At 45.0% G+C, this 18215-nt stretch overlaps 1 protein-coding gene across 1 annotated transcript; it reads right to left on the bottom strand.

Annotated features, from left to right (window-relative positions):
• Window positions 1–1407: 1407 nt before the first annotated feature.
• Window positions 1408–17439, bottom strand: selplg (selectin P ligand). The gene is made up of 2 exons (XM_051921330.1): window positions 17209–17439; window positions 1408–3116 (listed from the first exon to the last, which is right to left on the bottom strand). The coding sequence occupies exon 2, from the start codon at window positions 3096–3098 to the stop codon at window positions 2187–2189; it is 912 nt and encodes a 303-aa protein (XP_051777290.1). The 5' UTR covers window positions 3099–3116; window positions 17209–17439; the 3' UTR covers window positions 1408–2186.
• Window positions 17440–18215: the final 776 nt, after the last annotated feature.

Consider the following 18215-nt stretch of genomic DNA (forward strand, 5'->3'; position numbering starts at 1 on the left):
GCATCTCGTGCTTTCAGTCTTTAGCTCTTTTCTCAGCATGCAGAAGTACAAGTGAAGGGTTTGCTTATTTCACTCAGCAGTAAGGAGACAAATGATTGTCCTTCAGTCACCGACATTTATTTTGGCCCTTTGAACCAGAGTTGTGGCTCATAATCTATAATCATTCAATCATGTTTGTGTCCTGTAGCAACAGACAACGTATCTCTTCAAATATATAAACGTCTGAATAATGGTCTGCTACCCATGCTGCCCTCCCTCTGATGGATGTCCTCCTTCTACTATTAAAGCTGAAGGCACAGCTTAGGGATGATGTCTGCACTGTGAGCTCTCTTGGTATTGCTCACGTATTCTGATGGTTAACTACGCTGATGTTCTGTTTCATGTCGAGTATCTGTTCTCATTACCCACTCCGTCTGATATTAGGTTTCCTATTCTGATTTTACTGCGGTGGGCTGGCACCCTGCCCGGGGTTTGTTTCCTGCCTTGTGCCCTGAGCTGGCGGGGATCGACTCCAGCAGACCCCCGTGACTCTCTGTTAGGATATAGCAGGTTGGATGGATGGATATTCTAATTTTAATTGTAGTGAGACGTCACGCAGAATGACCCCTCTAACTGGCTACCTAGAAAGATTACAATAAGTAGGACTGCCGAAGCAACTCAGGCCCCTTCTTCAGGTGAGAAACTGGAGTTCAGGTGTTTATAGACACACCAGGACAGGTACAGCTTTGGAAAACCTGGAAGTGAGACATCTTAGAAGGGGCCTGAGTTGCCTCGGCAGTCCTACTTATTGTAATCTTTCTAGTTAGCCAGTTAGAGGGGTCATTCTGCTTGACGTCTCACTACACCCATAATGGCTAACACAGTACAACACCCCAGTACTAATTTTAATTATGAAATTCTACTGCTTTGGGTAAGGAATTCTGTCAGACCAGCCGTGCTGCTCCTCGTCTCCACGTAGGACATTTAACACACGTTTGTTTCATCTGTTTGAAATTCACTTTGTTAAAATACGTTTTTGTGTATTAGATAGATAGATAGATTATTATTAATCCCAAGGGGAAATTCACAATATTCACTACTGTTTAGCAAAATATGGAAATGTCAGATCCCCTAAACTATTAAATGTTGTAGCGTTTAGGACAGATTGCACATAACTTGCAGGATTGTAAGCTTTCATCGCACTTGTCAGGACTGGCAGGGCCAATTTGTAGCTTGCTAGAATTATGAAATCTTGATAATTGACATTTTCAGGATGCGCTCTGTAAAGTTTGGTCTGTTATATTTTCAGTACTTTTTACACTACAGTGGTAATTAAGACTTTATATCTCAGATTTTATACTTTTATACAACATGCAGGCTGTCGAGTCAACTCGGCCGCTTCTTCAGGCCTGTAATCTTTATTACATCTGAAGATCACATCTCGCCTGAGTGCCTCGACAGCCTGCATGTTGTAATATTTCTTAGTTAGCCAATAAAAGGAGTCATTCTGCTTGACGTCTCACTACATCCCATAATGGCTGACACGGTACAACACCCCAGTGCTACAAAAATGAGAAAAACGAATTACTGGCTTAAAGAGGCCTTCCCTCCATTGTGCCGGAGACGACGACGCCTGATTTCTGCTTTTTATTTTTTTAAGTGAAGGAAAGGAAACTTGAATTTTGTTAACTAAAACTAGAAAGTTCTAAGTGTAGCTTGTATGAGTTTTGTTTTGTTTTAAATTGCTTTTGAACTTCTGATTGAACTTGCACTGTTTTAGAGATGAGCTCAAGCACATTTCTTGGCTGTCTTCATGGTCACCTAGAAGACGTTGGTGACATAAAACGAACGTAAACATGCGTGTCCATAACTTATTTTTTCTCCAGCTTTAGTCTTTGAAGGTTTCAGTAGCCATCACGACGCTTTCCCATGATGAAGTCTTTATTCCGTGTATCCGCAGGTCACTGAGTGGACTCTTCACCGACTACACTTGACACATTTAAATGGCAACTGGAAGAAATCCTTTTTTATAGTAAAGCTTTAACCGTCTTTGTTCTTCCACTTGCTTAGATTTATTTGTGACCAGAGCCTTCCATTTAATGTAATAAAGCAATGCCAAGCATAGAGAAATGCAAACATGGCAGGGAAAGAAAAAAAAATAAAGTATTTGTGGATTTTTGGTTGACGGAGTGAAGGCCAGACATCCTTTAGTGGTCGGGTACAAAACTATTCAGCGTCAGATCGTCGCCTTCGTTTTCTTCCAGGGAGGCAATAAGAAGAGCGTTACTTTTTGGTAGCTTGACTTTCCTGGGCATTACTTCGCTGTCTGGTAGGAGAGATGATATACAAACCATCTCAGTCCCCAGAGAATCCTTCACTTTGTACGTTTGTTTATTACTGGAGAGCTTGGTGCACAGAACGATTGTGCTTATTATAAATGCAGTTGCAATCCCAGAGAGCACAGCAATGGCGATCAGACAGTGGCTCACCAGTTTTCCCCTCTTGGTCGACTCGATTGTGCACTGCGCCTCCCCTGCACTGGTTGCTGAGCTGTTGACATCAGTTTTTGCAGCCATGGTGGGTCCAGGTCTTCTTGATGTTCCTTGTGTACGCCACTGCACGTTGATCTCCTTAGACGAGTTTGTCACAAGCACTGCAGACGTACCTCGCGCAGTTGAGGTGGAAGGAGGCTCATGACCCACAGTTGTGCCTGAAGATGAAGAACCTAATTGGACATCGGAATCTTTTGTTGTTCCTTCCTGAACTTTGTGTGGACCAGTGGGGTCTGAATCATCTTTGGCTTCTGCGTTACCTAATGGAGTCGACAGACCAGAAATGCGCCCTTTGTTATTTGACGGGGCTGTGCTTTCAGATGGAGCTGGTGGAGTAGATTCCTTTTCATTTGTGGTGTCAATGGCCGGATTGCTTCTCACTTCTGTGCTTTCTTTGGATTCTTGCAGCAAAGTAGAGATGGGAGTTGAGATTGTAGATGTTTCTGCGCTATGGCCCAGTGAAGTGTTTGTTGCTGCTCCCACCATAGTTGTATTCCTGGGGTCCTGATTTGCAGCAGGGGACACAAACGCAAAGATGACTGACAGAGTAAACCAGAGACTGGCCATCTCAAGACTGCGTAGTTACTCTAAAAGAAAAAACAGAAGATACTTTAGTATCACTGTAGCTGCGCTAAGCAAATTATACTTCTATAGTCTCTTTATATAACACGCTAGCGTGGCAGTCCGTTTGTCTGTCCAGGATTTTAAATCACCTGTCGCTCGCAAACCGTTTGGACTATTGACCTGAAATTTGGTACACATATACTACGTGACGTCTACTGTCCACTTTCAGGTGAGGATTGACCTCCAAGGCGATTCCTCTTTTTATTTTATTGTAGAATCGACTCTCGACAGCAGCCAGCAGGGTGGCCGTGTGGTACATGTGTATGAGCGCCGTTCTCGTTCCCTACCACCTTCGCCATCACTTCCCCTGCCTCTTCATGTCATAAATCATTCTTGACGCTGATTGAAGACTTAAGTGCCAGCTTAAATGAACAATTAAAGAAAAGTACCAAGTAATTGTAACACAAACACTGACTTAATCGGTTTTAGCGTGAAAAGATGGCGATGGAAGAAGGGGGCCACTAGGGTGGAGAAAAGTAGAAGAGCTGCTCAGGAAAGAGCAAGTGTATCAACCTCTGAGCAAACGAAAGATAAACGTACAGATAAAGAGGAGGAAAACTGGGAATGTCAAGTGTATTCACTGCACGTTATCGTTACCAGTAATAACATAATACGGCACGGTGGCGCAGTGGGTAGCGCTGCTGCCTCGCAGTTAGGAGACCTGGGTTCACTTCCCGGGTCCTCCCTGCGTGGAGTTTGCATGTTCTCCCCGTGTCTGCGTGGGTTTCCTCCGGGCGCTCCGGTTTCCTCCCACAGTCCAAAGACATGCAGGTTAGGTGGATTGGCGATTCTAAATTGGCCCTAGTGTGTGTTTGGTGTGTGTCCTGCGGTGGGTTGGCACCCTGCCCAGGATTGGTTCCTGCCTTGTGCCCTGTGTTGGCTGGGATTGGCTCCAGCAGACCCCCGTGACCCTGTGTTTGGATTCAGCGGGTTGGAAAATGGATGGATGGATGGCCTGTTATGTAATGGACACTCTATAAAGATTGCGTACAGCAGGATGGAAAGTAATGCCAAGGTGCCAGCATGTGTAAGTGAAGAGCTGCTAAATACAAAGAAGCTTTTTTAAGCATCATGTGACTGAGCCTGACAAGTGGCACCTTGTTGATGGCACCAGGGTTTAAAAGATTAGACAAATACTACAGACGGTACTTTATAATCAAATCAGATCTCAGCTTTCTAAACTCCAATCTCACAGAGGCCTCCTGAACTTGGCCTTCATATCACATCATATCATACAGGAGTAACAATTCAAGTGTTCTTCTCTACGTTACGTTTTCACACCAGCGTAGCTCATGGTTTGCTGAAGGCGTCTCATTTTAATTTTTGCATTCCGGTTATCATTTGTTTGAGCTTCACTACTCCGTTATGAGAAATGTGCTAAACAAGGGGATGCGCCATCTTAAATACGCTTAGTGCTGGGAGTTTTTCAAACGAAAGCCAAAGGTCTCCATCTACCAAAGCAAAGCAAGTGGTGCGTAAAACCAGCGGAGAGCGGCTCGGCCTAAATGAGGATGTGAGATGTTTTTGTGTCTCCTGTCTAAGGTCAGTTTGTCCGAATCCCATGGCTGCTGTAGGTGTGTCTCATTTTTCTTTCCAACCACAGACTCTTTCCTCAAGTAGAACATCAGTGAAAATCCACATGCAGCCATAAGAAAATTAAAAGTCATTGCCAACTGTCGACATGACATCCAGAAGCACCGCGTCTAATGTAATCAAACGGTCACAGCATTATTAGGGCAGCTGATGTACGCGACGTCACCCTGACTGGCCCTGAAGCCAAGCCCGGCTGATTCCTTTTTGTTTGCAAGCCACCATGAGTTTGGTGACGCGGGTCTACTTTGTGTCCCTGATCCACCCGTCCCAAGAAGTCCTTCTACATAAAGGTCCACCGGCAGGTCATGTTGTGTGATACTGTTAATGGCTCTTGAATGTGTGTGTGTGTGTTTGTGGGTGACGCTGGGACTGGACGGTTATGTCTGTGTGATCTGCTTGACCACCAGGTCTGTCTCTGTGTTCGTGTTCAGTTTAAATCTTACTGATCTCTTGGATTTCATTGAATGCTTGCAGGTTGACGTCCCTCACGGAGATCAGAAAGCAGAACAAAGCTAACTGTCTGTACTGCTGGTTATTAACTAAGAGGTGGGAGATTTCTCTGTGGGGCTCAAGTCCAATCCCCCCAACCCCATAGCCCAAGGACCTCCGGTTCGGTGAATTGACCCGCGGGTGTGTTTGGGGTGCATGGCGCAGGTTTTCATCCTGCCTTGTGCCCAGTGATCGCTGGGATACCGTCCAACTGCCCCACAATGCGCCTGTAAAGAGGTCTGCACAGCCTGTGAGGGACATTTAATTAGAATTTAAAACCACAAATGGCAAGCAGCTAAAAGTAAAGCTTCTCACAAAAAGGCAGCTAGACATTAGTGCAGGGTAGTAAAGAGTTGCTGACCATGGAAGTACCCCAAAGTACACGAGGGGCCTGTGTTTGGGACAGCTGCCCCAAGCAGTTGTGCTTAAACTCGCCTTTAATTAGTGGAATTGGATAACGTCATCGGCAAACGGCAGTTCCTAAACTTTCTACCTTCCACACCCTGATATCCTGCCCATGAAATTCACAAACAGTAGAGAAGATCAGACACACCCAAGGCCGAGCAGCCAAGTACTCTGTGCAGGTACGGCGACTGATGAGCACACAGCAAGACCCCCAGGACCCCCTGTTTTAGTGACACAGCATACGCACAAGTCCATAGAGCAGACGTAGACGGGGCTGGCAGCCCTGCTTAGGTCATCTGTGCCAGGACTGAGAGTTAGTCGGTCCACTACTCCATAGCTAGGACTGATTCCTTCTGAAAGCTCCGATTTGGAAGGAGCGACAGTCGCATCGGAATCCTTGTTGCAGGCGAAGTTTCTTGGGTGCTTCGGCTGTGGACTGTTGACATCTCTCTGTGCCCACGGGTAGTGTAACTGTGTCTGTAATAGGTGCCCAAAGTCGAGCAGCTACGGAGTTGGCAAGGCAGGATCCAGCACGAGTCAAACACCTAACATAGAAATCTCTCTGTTTTCAAAGTTTAGTGAAAATTTAAAAAGGAAACGTCACAAAAATTCAGAAAAAACACACAGAATTAAAGGCAAAAACGGACAAAAGGTTTCTCCTGTTTCATTACAATCTTAGCTCTTATTATTTTCTACTTTTCTGTGGCCAACTTCCATAGGCTTCACTTTACTACGTCGGCACGTTCCGTGCATTCTGTACGTTTTGTCCTCCAGGCCTTATTAACTGCAAGGCAGATCATAAAAATGAGGGACAAGAAACAATTGAAGAGCTCAGTTCCAAAATCAGCTAAGTACAAAAGATACATTTTGGAGATAAATAGGAAAATCTGGGTCCGTAAGCAGATTTTGAAACTAAATCCCCAAAACTATAGCGCTACACTGTTGCAATTAGCAGGTTTTGAAGCTCAAACATATTTTCGGCACATGACCAACTGCATGAAAAGTCACAATCACGTGTTCACTAAATTTTAACAAAAGGTGTAATTAGCAGATTTTGGAACTCACATCTTCAATTAGAATATTCCATTTACAATTTAGTTATAATAGTCTCTCATTGACTATGCTCTGATATATAGGCAGACATTTTAATTTAACTAAGAAAATACTTTTATCAACTTAACCTAACTTATAATAAATGGCTCTCGCAGGAAGGAAGACGTGCATTTAAAGCCCCCGTAGGTTTGGCTTTTCTCCTGCAATGTCAGACACACGAGAGGAAACGCCGCTCGTCACTTGTTACCGTTATTTCCTGAGTCTCCGGAAACGCCGCTTTCACGTAGTTGAGAGAGTCTTTCATGTGCATTGAAAGCCTGAGTGGGCATGAGTACCACCGTCCACTGGCACTGCGGCCTCCTTAGCTGACTTGTTACCAACCTCTGAGGTCAGTGATGAAGATGAGAGCAGAGTGAATGTTAAATGATGAAGTTCATCGTCAGGGAAGGAATTCCCGTCCGTTAGTAGAAAGGCTAAATACCCTGCAGTGGCCCTCATTTACGTGTCCTTGGCAGCTCAGTGCCATCTGCATCTGGCAGTGCAGGGGCTAAGACTAGCGGTCTGCCCAGAGCCCACCATGTGGCCACTTCTTGTGTGCGTGTGTGTTGTCTTTTATGATTTCTGCACTTCCTTTGAGCTGAAGACCAACACAAAAAGACCCCTTGCTACACCCCTTTGTTTTTTGCACCCCCAGTGTATCTCGTGTACTTGCTGTTGATACATCATATACAGCTCTCTATTATAAAAAAGAAACAACTTGCGACGAGATGTCACCTTTAGAAGAGAGACACAGAGACACTTTCACGTCCCGCGAGACGGGCAGGTCACGTCCTACACATGCAGCGCAGGTTAGAGATGATGGAAGTGTGAAAATTCAAAAGTCTCAAAAAAAATGGAGAGTAAAGATCACATTAGTGCAAACAAACGGAAAATATTACTCGGTGAAATAACGGAACAGCGAAAAGAGATCGAATGGTGTTTGAGGATGTCTGGGGGGAAAAGAGAGACAAGGCAGTGACTTTCAAACGTTCAAAGCGCCGCACAAAGCGCAGGTCACGCGACACGGGAGCAACAGCAAGCCAGCAGCTGAACGAGCAAAGAGGAGGTAAAGAAAGCAACTTGTTATTTGATTCCTGTCGTATCGCCGTTAAAGAGGGTTTCAGAGGAGCGAACAAGTGTCCTTTGGTGTGTTCAGACCCCTTCTTCACAATGGCAGATAGCACTTTGGGGGAGAGGTTGGCAAGCAAAGTGAACAGGGGGCTAAGCCCCCTATGTGTGTGTGCGTGCGTGTGTATACAGGTAGACTGATAGATGTACTGACACATGAGCTTTGAAGGAGTTCATTGTGCATAATGATGAATGTTTTAAATCAACTCTTAACTGTTAAATTTGTCTCTTAGACTCTTGTGCTGCTTCATATCTAATTAGTTAAAGTAGTAATCAGCCAACTAAACAGCGTACATACTCGCGTATAAAAAAAATCGATCATAAAATCAGACCCCAACTTATACGCCCGTTCAAAAATACGACACTTCATTTTGTTTTTACATTTTCTTGCCTCCTCCGATCTCTCATCAGTTTCTCAGACACATTCTTGCAGCAGCGCGGTTACCAATTCCTTTTCACCACTTTGACTTTTAATTTAAAAGCAGCTTCATGTTTTGTTCTGATCGAATGCTCCGTCGTAGATAAGGGATGCTCTTACGATAAAGGTGTATGAGGGTGTGAGATACACAAAATGGTGCAAACGTCCCTTCGGAGTAGTTCAGGTATCACCATGTGGTCACGTAGGCACAATAGAGAGAATAAAAAGGCCGTGTGCTCCGTGGTTACTCTCCCAGATTAGCATATCATAATCTCTTGGACCAACAGCATTCGACTTTAACAACCAACATTATAAAGTACCGTAAATTATACATCAAAATCAAGTCCCGACTTATCCGCAGGAGAACTTGAACACGAGTATATACGGTACTTGTTAGCTGTAGTCCTAATTAGTTCAGAATCAGAAAACGGAAAAAGGAAAGCTTGTCATTCTTAAAATTCTGCTCGATCCACTTGTATTTGTGGCAACCTTGTGGGACACCCTTGGGATGCATTCTAAGATTGAAAACCTGGAAGAACTTTCTGGAAATGAGCGATGTGTTCACACAAACACAGACATTCAGTTCTTGTGTATTGAGTACAGAGTTGAGTTGATTAGCACTATAAATACTGTTAACTTGAGTGAGTGATATAAATCAATCCCATGAGTACTGGCGTCTAATTGGGAGACCACCGCAAGGAGTGTCAAAGGTCTTAGGACAGTTTGGAGTGACGGGGGTTTCATGCCCTCGCAGGTCACCACACCTCAATACCCGGACCCCCAGGAGGACAGAGACCTGCGGCCTTCTCACCCCCAGTCAACGCTGTAGGCCAAAAGTAACTGAGTGACGTCTGATATCACACGATCAGCGGAGAGGACAGGCACGTGTGAGGTTCTGTGTAAGGACGTTCACATCGTGGGGGAAACGCAACATTTGGGATAGAAGTGTTGGTCGCTCCTCAGGATGAATTTACTGCTCTACACATTTTATTACAATATACAAACATCAAAATCAACTTGGACTTGGAGTCAAACTCATTGTTTGTAGCTCATTCAGCAGAGAGTTAATATGCAGGGTGACGAGTGTGAAGAGTCGTCTGTGATGAAGGACGAGTGCTCTTGTGGTTTTTAGTGATTCCTTTATTTTTGATGTCTGTGCTCTTACGTCTGCCGTCATTCCTGCACAGTTTATTGATGGAGAGTTTAGCAAGTCCTGTCAGCGTTCTGAGGAAAGAAGGTGCATTTCATCAATAACTCGCTCTTGTAAATGAATATTAAAGCACTCTATGGCCGATACTTTTTGGAATAATCGGAAGATCATCGTTAATAATCAGACAATCCAAGTTTGTCTTTTTCCTCTAAAAGTTGATTTTTCATAAGGATTATGCATGGACTACAAAACTAAGTTCAAGCTGATGGACAGGCTACAGTTAAATAGGCGTAGTTGTCAACGGCTGCCTAGTGGACTATTGACATCTTTCAGATAAAACAAAAGATCTCGTATTGCTAAGGTGGACACGATGCCAGCCGGCATTCCTCAAAAATATTTCCAGTCAGCCATAAAGCTGATTGGCATCGCTCATAATGCGCTCAAAGTGGAAAGTGTCAGACGCTAATGAAGAAGTGCGGCCTGCGTTGAGATGAGCTGCGCCTCCAGTGATTTGACGTCGGTACTCTCATTACCTACAGCTTCATTCACACGCTACTGGAAAACTTCCAGTCTGGTTTACATGCTGGTCGCGATACGGAGACAGTCGTAAGTCGAGCGGCTGATGATGTAAAGTCTCGTCAGAATTCACACATCTAACCAGTAACTCTCTTTATACTGGCAGCTTCCTAACATTCTCCTAGTTGCAGCATTTCTTTATATTGAGTTTATTTGTCAAAGGACGACATTTGCTGGGCACTTCCTGCTACCGTGTCGCCACCTTGCTGCTGTGGGGGTCCCTGTAGTTGTAGCCTCCTCAGCGTAGCCAAATACCTTCTTCAAATTATGAGAAATGGCTAAACGTATTCATTGACCCAGACATCCGATGAAATTGCAATTGAAAATTTTGTTTTTGAGAATTGGATTAACGGTTACTTTTAATGTTAGCTTTGTCTTCTGTAACAATGAGAGACTTTTCGGCGGCTTGGAGACGTTTTACATGAGCGGCAGAATTTTTATTTATGGACAATTGAGCGAAGCAATCGTTGTATCCATGACTCACTCTCGACGCACAGCTTTGTAAATGAATACCACAACTCTCTGTTTCATGACGGGATATCAGCAGTACTTGTGTGTGTTGGATTATGTCGGTACCTGACTCTACATTTGTTTTTTAGAATGGAAATAAAATAACAGACCTAAGAATGAAGTCAGTGGATGGCCAGTTTCCTTTACGTCACTCTTACCTGCCGTAGTTTGATTTCCCTTTGTATTTTATGACAAGTCAATTAATGTTAGTGAGGCGTTGTTGTGATGTGAGATTTTGCATATAAGTTGATAAATATTTTGTATGTCTTTATTTGTAATTTAGGCAAAGCAAATGTAATATTAGTGTTACATTAGTGAGAAGCATCCATGTTTAGAACCCCAAAACCAGGACTGAGTCTATTTGAATTTTATGACGGAGTTGGTGGAAGTGCCTTAAACAAGTTTGATAATTGTTACTCTGTAGTCTCTCAACCCCCACAGGAAAGCCAGGCTTCACCTTAACATATGGTTTTGGGGAATGGCAGGTGTTAAGATGTTCTTTGCCCCATTGGTCTGAAGCATGGCTGTTTGGAATTGGCTTGTATCAAAAGCCTTTATGTACCATGATGCCCTATTGGCTGTAGGGGTTGGACAGAAAACCCATAAATTTGCTTGCTTTATCTCACCCTCTCTCTCTCTTACCAAACTGATGAACTGGAAAGGACAACACAATGAAGAGCACAGCTCGGCAGCCATACTGAGACAGGCATGTGGCCTGTTCTGAAGAAAGCTGACGTCAAATGATACCTTAACTAGAGACATTTTAAGTAACTAACAAGTCTGTGTGCTGCCTGAAACTACACATCACCATTTAATCAGGTTGTATGGTTGCAAATACAGTAATCCCTCGCTATATCGCGCTTCGCGGCTTCACTCCATCGCGGATTTTATATGTAAGCATATTTAAATATATATCGCGGATTTTTCGCTGTTTCGCGGGTTTCTGCGGACAATGGGTCTTTTAATTTCTGGTACATGCTTCCTCAGTTGGTTTGCCCAGTTGATTTCATACAAGGGACGCTATTGGCAGATGGCTGAGAAGCTACCCAACTTACTTTTCTCTCTCTCTCTCTTGAGCTGACTTTCTCTGATCCTGACGTAGGGGGTGTGAGCAGGGGGGCTGTTCGCACACCTAGACGATACGGACGCTCGTCTAAAAATGCTGAAAGATTATCTTCACGTTGCTATCTTTTGTGCAGCTGCGTGGTGCTTCGCATACTTAAAAGCTCGAAGGGCACGTATTGATTTTTGCTTGAAAAACAAACTCTGTCTGTCTGTCTCTATCTCTCTCTTTGTCTGCTCCTGACGGAGGGGGTGTGAGCTGCCGCCTTCAACAGCTTTGTACCGGCGGTGCTTCGCATACTTAAAAGCCAAACAGCCCTATTGATTTGTTTGCTAGAGATTGTTTTCTCTATCTATGTGACATTCTGTGCTCCTGACACGCACTCCTTTGAAGAGGAAGATATGTTTGCATTCTTTTAATTGTGAGACAGAACTGTCATCTCTGTCTTGTTATGGAGCACAGTTTAAACTTTTGAAAAAGAGACAAATGTTTGTTTGCAGTGTTTGAATAACGTTCCTGTCTCTCTACAACCTCCTGTGTTTCTGCGCAAATCTGTGACCCAAGCATGACAATATAAAAATAAACATATAAACATATGGTTTCTACTTCGCGGATTTTCTTATTTCGCGGGTGGCTCTGGAACGCAACCCCCGCGATGGAGGAGGGATTACTGTACTCAAATGTACTTTGCACATTGTTACTATTTATGAATATTATGTAGTTTAACTTCTGCTTGTCTTTTACTACACCTAATTGCCTGAGGTTATAGATGTAGAAGGGAAGGTAGGGAGAAGTTATATACTATAATACCTCATAAACAGTGATAAATCTGTGAGATTAGAGGCATTCTGACAAAGGCTACATATTAATAATACAATAGGGGAAAGTAGAGTAAAATATTACTCTACCAAGACAAAACATGCGTTTATTCATTTAGATTGTGGATCAGATCACAGAAATCTGCAGAGAAACCAACTGTGAAAGGGAAGTGACGTAAGGTCACGTTAAAAAGTTACAGACATTTCTGAATTTGAGACGTGGGCTTAGGAAAACCTTGAGAGCCTTGTCATAGACTCTGAATCCAAATATACGAGACGCACCTTGGAAAAGCCGCGGCTTTAGTTTAGTTGAGCCGCTCTGTTCAGTAGGAAGCGTAAACGCCACATGGCGGTCTGGCTTTGTATCAGGTGAGTGAGTTAGTGTTGGCACTGAGGCAGCGTGAAGCCTCGCGGGGGGCCGAGTCCTGGAGCGACTCTTAATCTGTGCAGAGTTAAACTTTGGGGGAGAAAAAGAGACGAGTATGTGAACAGTAAAAGCATGTGCAGCTAACTTACTGCCCAGTGTTGGCGCCAAGTCAGAATACTTTCAAAACACTGGACTGCAATTCTCTTCAGCTGACATCTGAGAGTCGAGTATTTAGTTGAAAACGACACGCAGGCAACGAAACGAAGACAAACTCGCACAGTACTGGATACTCCGACGTCTCTGAGTGAGTTTTGAACGTGTAACAGTCGAGTTACCGGGACTGACCAGCGACTGCCACCCTGTTGACGTGAGTTCAGCCAAGTCAGACGTTGAAAATCAAAAATTCGACGTACAACGGGCCAGTCAGTACGTCTGTGTAAATTGCACTTTGGTGATATTGTAGGAAATCTCTGACTCTACTTTATATGGAATCGAGTACATTACTCTGTGTAATAAAGATTTACTAATGTGGTCTTCACACCACCTTCAACATCCTTTATCATGAAAAGTTTTGATTGTCTTTTCCATAAAACAATGTTGTTTACAAAATACGATTTTATTTCTCAATATTTTATATTAAATCTTCTTTTTAAACTTATCTTATTTTGCTCTTTCCCTAACCCACCAGTCACCTTCGTAAACTTATTGAGAATACGTGGCAGCCACTGTTGTTGTGGGTGAGTCTGTGCTGCGATGCCAGGACCGCTCTTAGTCCAGATGGTAAGGGCAGGGGGAGCAGATCATTATTCACTCATTTGGTGGCATTACTGGCTGGCATGTGAATAACAATACACAGGTGAGAACTGTCACTGAAGGTCACATTTCAAACGTGTCCTCTCAGAAATACTAGAGTATGACAACGGTTTACAGCTGACTGATCAGTCATTACGTTTGGTAAGCTGGAATGATGAGGGTCTCAGCAGTGGGCTTCTATATCTCGGCCCTGAGGTCAGTGTGATCTCCTAACCCACTTGTAATCAGGGCAGGGCCGTGGCACAGATGGCACCTCTCTCATTAGTTTTCAGGCACAGGGCAGGATTGCCGCGCCAGCCTAGCGATGCCAGTACTCCTGACCTACACGTCTTTGGACTGTGGGAGTAAATGGAACTCCATGAGGACATGGGGAGAACATGCCAACATACACTGGTGTGCCAGGCTTGGCTGGAAGAGAATTTGTGCGAATTTCCAGTAGAATCTCTTAAAACTCTATAATGTCAGAATATGAGTGTGCTTGAGAGCCTGGTTTAGGTGGGCTACTGACATCGTAACACTCGGGGTCCCATTTTATCAAGGATCAGGGCCTCTCAGACCCAAGGATGCTTGCCTGCCCATCTTTGAGACGGCTTTCCTGTTTCTGTTCGTCTTACTACACCACTCTTCCTTACAAATGGCCCGATTTTAAATGGCTGCCCCCTCTGAGGTAACTGGTCCTTATGGCCCACCATACTCTCTTGTCTGGCAGGCTCCACTAATACATGAACACTGGTCAATGACAAGCTTTGTTTTGTTTTAATTTGTTCTACACGTATTGTTGAGGACAATTATGTGGGGACAAACGATTGTATTTGTTGTGCATGAAACTAAAGTACGCACTAGAAAGACGGCAGAACACTTCAGTGAAATCCCCAAAGCGGATCACGCAGACCCGAGCTCAACCAGCTCTTAAGTGGCGCCGTGGAGGAGTAGCTGCTGATCGTAGTTTGGTCCATCAGTGCTGAAGGAGACGCTCAGTAAGCGATGGCAGCCGTGGACAAAGCGCGATTGTTAACCACAAACACAACGTCTTTACCGTTAGTCCACTTCCTCAAGTGATTTTCTTTTTAATGGTGTAATTCTAATCTTAACACTTACTCAAATGAAAGAATCACATTTTACTCTTTATAACTTGGCAGGAAAATGTTTCACTCAAAATCAGTGAAGAGCAAACATTCAGGCAAAAAGAAGCAGCAGCACATTCTTGTGCCCCTACACTCCCCAGCAATGTGTCATTTAAATCTATTATAATAAAAAAAACAATCCTGTGACGAGATGAGACTTTGCGCCAAGAGATTTAACCGCGCAGGGGGCCGGAAATAAAAGACAAAGAGTAGAAGACAAAGTAGAACATCGTAAAGAATTCAAAAACGTTGGCACGATGCACAGGCAGCACAGGTTAGAGATAATGAAATACGAAAATTCAAAAGTCTCAAAAACTGATAGTAAAGATCACATTAGCGGTAACCAACGGAAATTATTACTCAGTGAAATAACGGAACAGCGAAAGAGATCGAATGTATGGACATAAGTGATATGACAGAAGTATGTAGATATTGTAAGGCTGTAAACTTTAAGTCGGAGACTCGTAGATCGTTTAATTCATGTTGCCATCTGGGAAAAGTAGGGTTTGTACACAATGAAGTGAGCGTCTGAGACGTGAAGTGGCGGGTGTGTAGCGCCAGCCGGGGGGGGGTTGGCGTGGGTGTTTTAGGACCCTTTGCTCAGTTCTTGTCAGGTGGCTTCACAGGTGTGCTGTGGTCCGTCTGTGTTTCCCAATTTTCTTTACTGAAAAAAAAAATCAAAGGGCTGAGTGCTTGACGTCTAACTAAAGAACGTTCAGACTGCACATGACGTGTCGCATGGCGTTCAGTTGTCACCTGACCATTGTGGAGCAGCTCGTGTCGTAAGGTGGTCCGAGTTAAACCATTTAAGGTGGTCTGTCCAGCTGTGTGGATGCCAGTGCCGTAGTTCATAACAACTGCCGCCCTTCCTTCTCGTGGTCCGTGACCGTAGAGGAGGGTCTGTGCAGGACCAGCGTGCCAACCATAAAAGAACGAGATTCAGTCGACAGAGCAAAAAGGGAAAGGCACCAGCAGGCCTTCACCGCCGATGGAACTGCCAAAAACCAACAAAAGAAGGACCCCCGCGCTCACCAACAAAAGAAGGACCCCCGCGCTCACCAACAAAAGAAGGACCCCCGCGCTCACCAACAAAAGAAGGACCCCCGCGCTCAGCATTTTGGCCTTCCTTCTGCTTTTAGGACGCGTGTTTTGTTTTTTTTGCATTAAAGGCCTTCTGAAAGTCGCTCTTCTTTTGAAATAAATTATTCAAATAAAAGAGAGAAGTGAAAACTCATCTTTTACGGTGAATGCGCTTAGAAACCTCAAGTAAGAAGACCACCGAGTCCTTAGTGCCACAGCGAGTTTTCCTGTCTTACTAAACTCCAACTGCTGGGACCAGAGAGAGTCCGGTGAGGTTACCCACACACAGCCCACCCTATTCTGGATGGACTTCAGCCCCCCTGCCCCATGGACGCCGTGCCCAATCACCGTTCGCCTGCTGTTTTCTCCTACGTGCCGCTCGGCCCACTCGTGTCCTGCCTTGAGCTCAGCACCCCAGGACCCTGAATTGAAATGCAGGCCTGCAGTTTAGACCTCCAAGGGGCTTCTGTTCAAAAAACAAAACCAAAAAAATAAAAGTAGAGCTTAAAGATGGCAGAATAGACAGATTTGTCTGAAGAAACAGGGGGTTGTGTTTGTGTTTATAAAACGCAGCGGTGGGCACACAGTTCGCTCCTTTTGAGTTAATAATCCTAACCTGCACGTCACTCGCCACACAATCCGCTGTAAACCTTCTTTTAGTGTGTGTGTAATACTAGGAAGGCTGGGGGGCAGCACTGAGCCCCAGACCCCCAGCACAAACACAAGTAGCTGGCATAACAACTGAGCCCGGCGGTCCACCGCCCTGCTGCTCCTCCAGTCGAGTGTCGCCGTCTCCACTTTCAGCTCATGGCTCGCCTGGACAGGGCAGTGCAGCCCCCCTTACTGAAGACCACTTATTTCCGGCGACGTGATAAACACTTCAGGGTTATAAGAACATCAGGGAGATCCCATGCCCCCCGCAGTGCCCCCTACTATCCCCCGGTGATCCCTCCAGACACTGGGGGGGGTGCACTCACCCCATTTAGTCCATCTTGGCCAGGTAAGGACTCCCCCTCTGTCCTGGGTGGGATGCCCAAGTGTCCTCATGAACGCCCCTTTTACATATCAGCTTTTTGGACGCACACAACCCACCCTCCCGCTCAGGCCAAACTAAAGTGTCCATCACCAGGAGCGGACCTCCATGTTTAGATAAAGGGGTCCTCCATGTTCAGTTTGTGAAAGGAAACATGAAAAGCAAGCGGCAGCCATTGGTGTTTTTTTCTTTAACGTTTGCTCAGCCCAGAGAGCCGCAGTTTAGCGCCCACTAAAGCAGGGGGTCTGCTGGCACACTGAGAGCCTCACGATGGCCTGCCCACCTCAGATGGCCTCTTTAGGGTCTCAGTGTGCTGCAGTGCTCTCTCTGGCCCCCCATGTGTGTTGTGTGACTGGCGTCTCGGTTGTGTTCGCCCGTATTAAGAGGCTCCTACCTTGGTAAAGCTGACCAGGCAGAGGCTGGCGGTTCAGTAATTTCCAGTGTGAGGGTCTCCCGTCCGCTGCCCCGTTACATCTGATTCTGGGTGGGTGTCCTCGTGCGTGTTGTTCACTCGCAGCATGACGCTGCCAAACTGCTACCTGCTCTCGACAGCACAGGAAGTGCGTGAGCTTCAGTTCACAGAAGCGGAGTTGAGGTTTGAACAAAAATAGCCGAGCTGCTCACTCACTCTTATTGCAAATCAGAAGTGACGCAAGTGTCAAGTGACGGATCATGAAGAGCAAAGGGAAGGAGCTTCTCGATTCATGCTCTGCAAAATGACATTCTCCTCAGGTTGTGAACTAAAATCCGAGAACCCGAGCGCGCTGTGCCAGCACTCAACATGAAGTGAGGCCGAGGGTCCTGGTGGGGCGCCATCAATACAATACAATACACAGAACAGAACAGAACAAATCCTCAATACAGTATAAAAATAAAAATTTTAGAAGTACTGAGCAGAATTTAACAGTAGATGATATCACATAATAAGATTTGGATTTGTTTAGAATCCTGGAGAGCTCATCCATCAAGCTGCCTCCCCCATTTGGCCATTCCACAGGTGAAACAGTGCTGGGCCAGCCAATCCGATGAAAGGACCCCTCCTTCCCACGATTCCTGCGGTCCTCCATCAGGGATGACTTTACCTTAGGCAGGCAAAACAACTTGGCAGGTGAGTCGTGGCACCAAGTGCCACATTTGAGTACCTAGAAGAGAAACAGAATAGGTGAGGGTTAGTATCAAATTATAACAATCGTGTTACTTATGTTTTAGTGCTAATGACTAACAACAGAGATGCAGTCTGTACAGTTAATCAGCAGCTCTAGTCAGGGTGTGCTAAACTGAAGTAGTGAGTCTTCAGCCAGGATTTAAATGCTGAAACCGAAGGGGTATCTCTTATAGTAGCAGGCAGACCAGTCCACAGTTTAGGGGCCCTGTAACTAAAAGCTTGACCTCCCACCGTTA

This window comes from Erpetoichthys calabaricus, chromosome 18 (genome assembly GCF_900747795.2).
Source record: "Erpetoichthys calabaricus chromosome 18, fErpCal1.3, whole genome shotgun sequence".
Classification (NCBI taxonomy): Eukaryota; Metazoa; Chordata; class Cladistia; order Polypteriformes; family Polypteridae; genus Erpetoichthys; species Erpetoichthys calabaricus.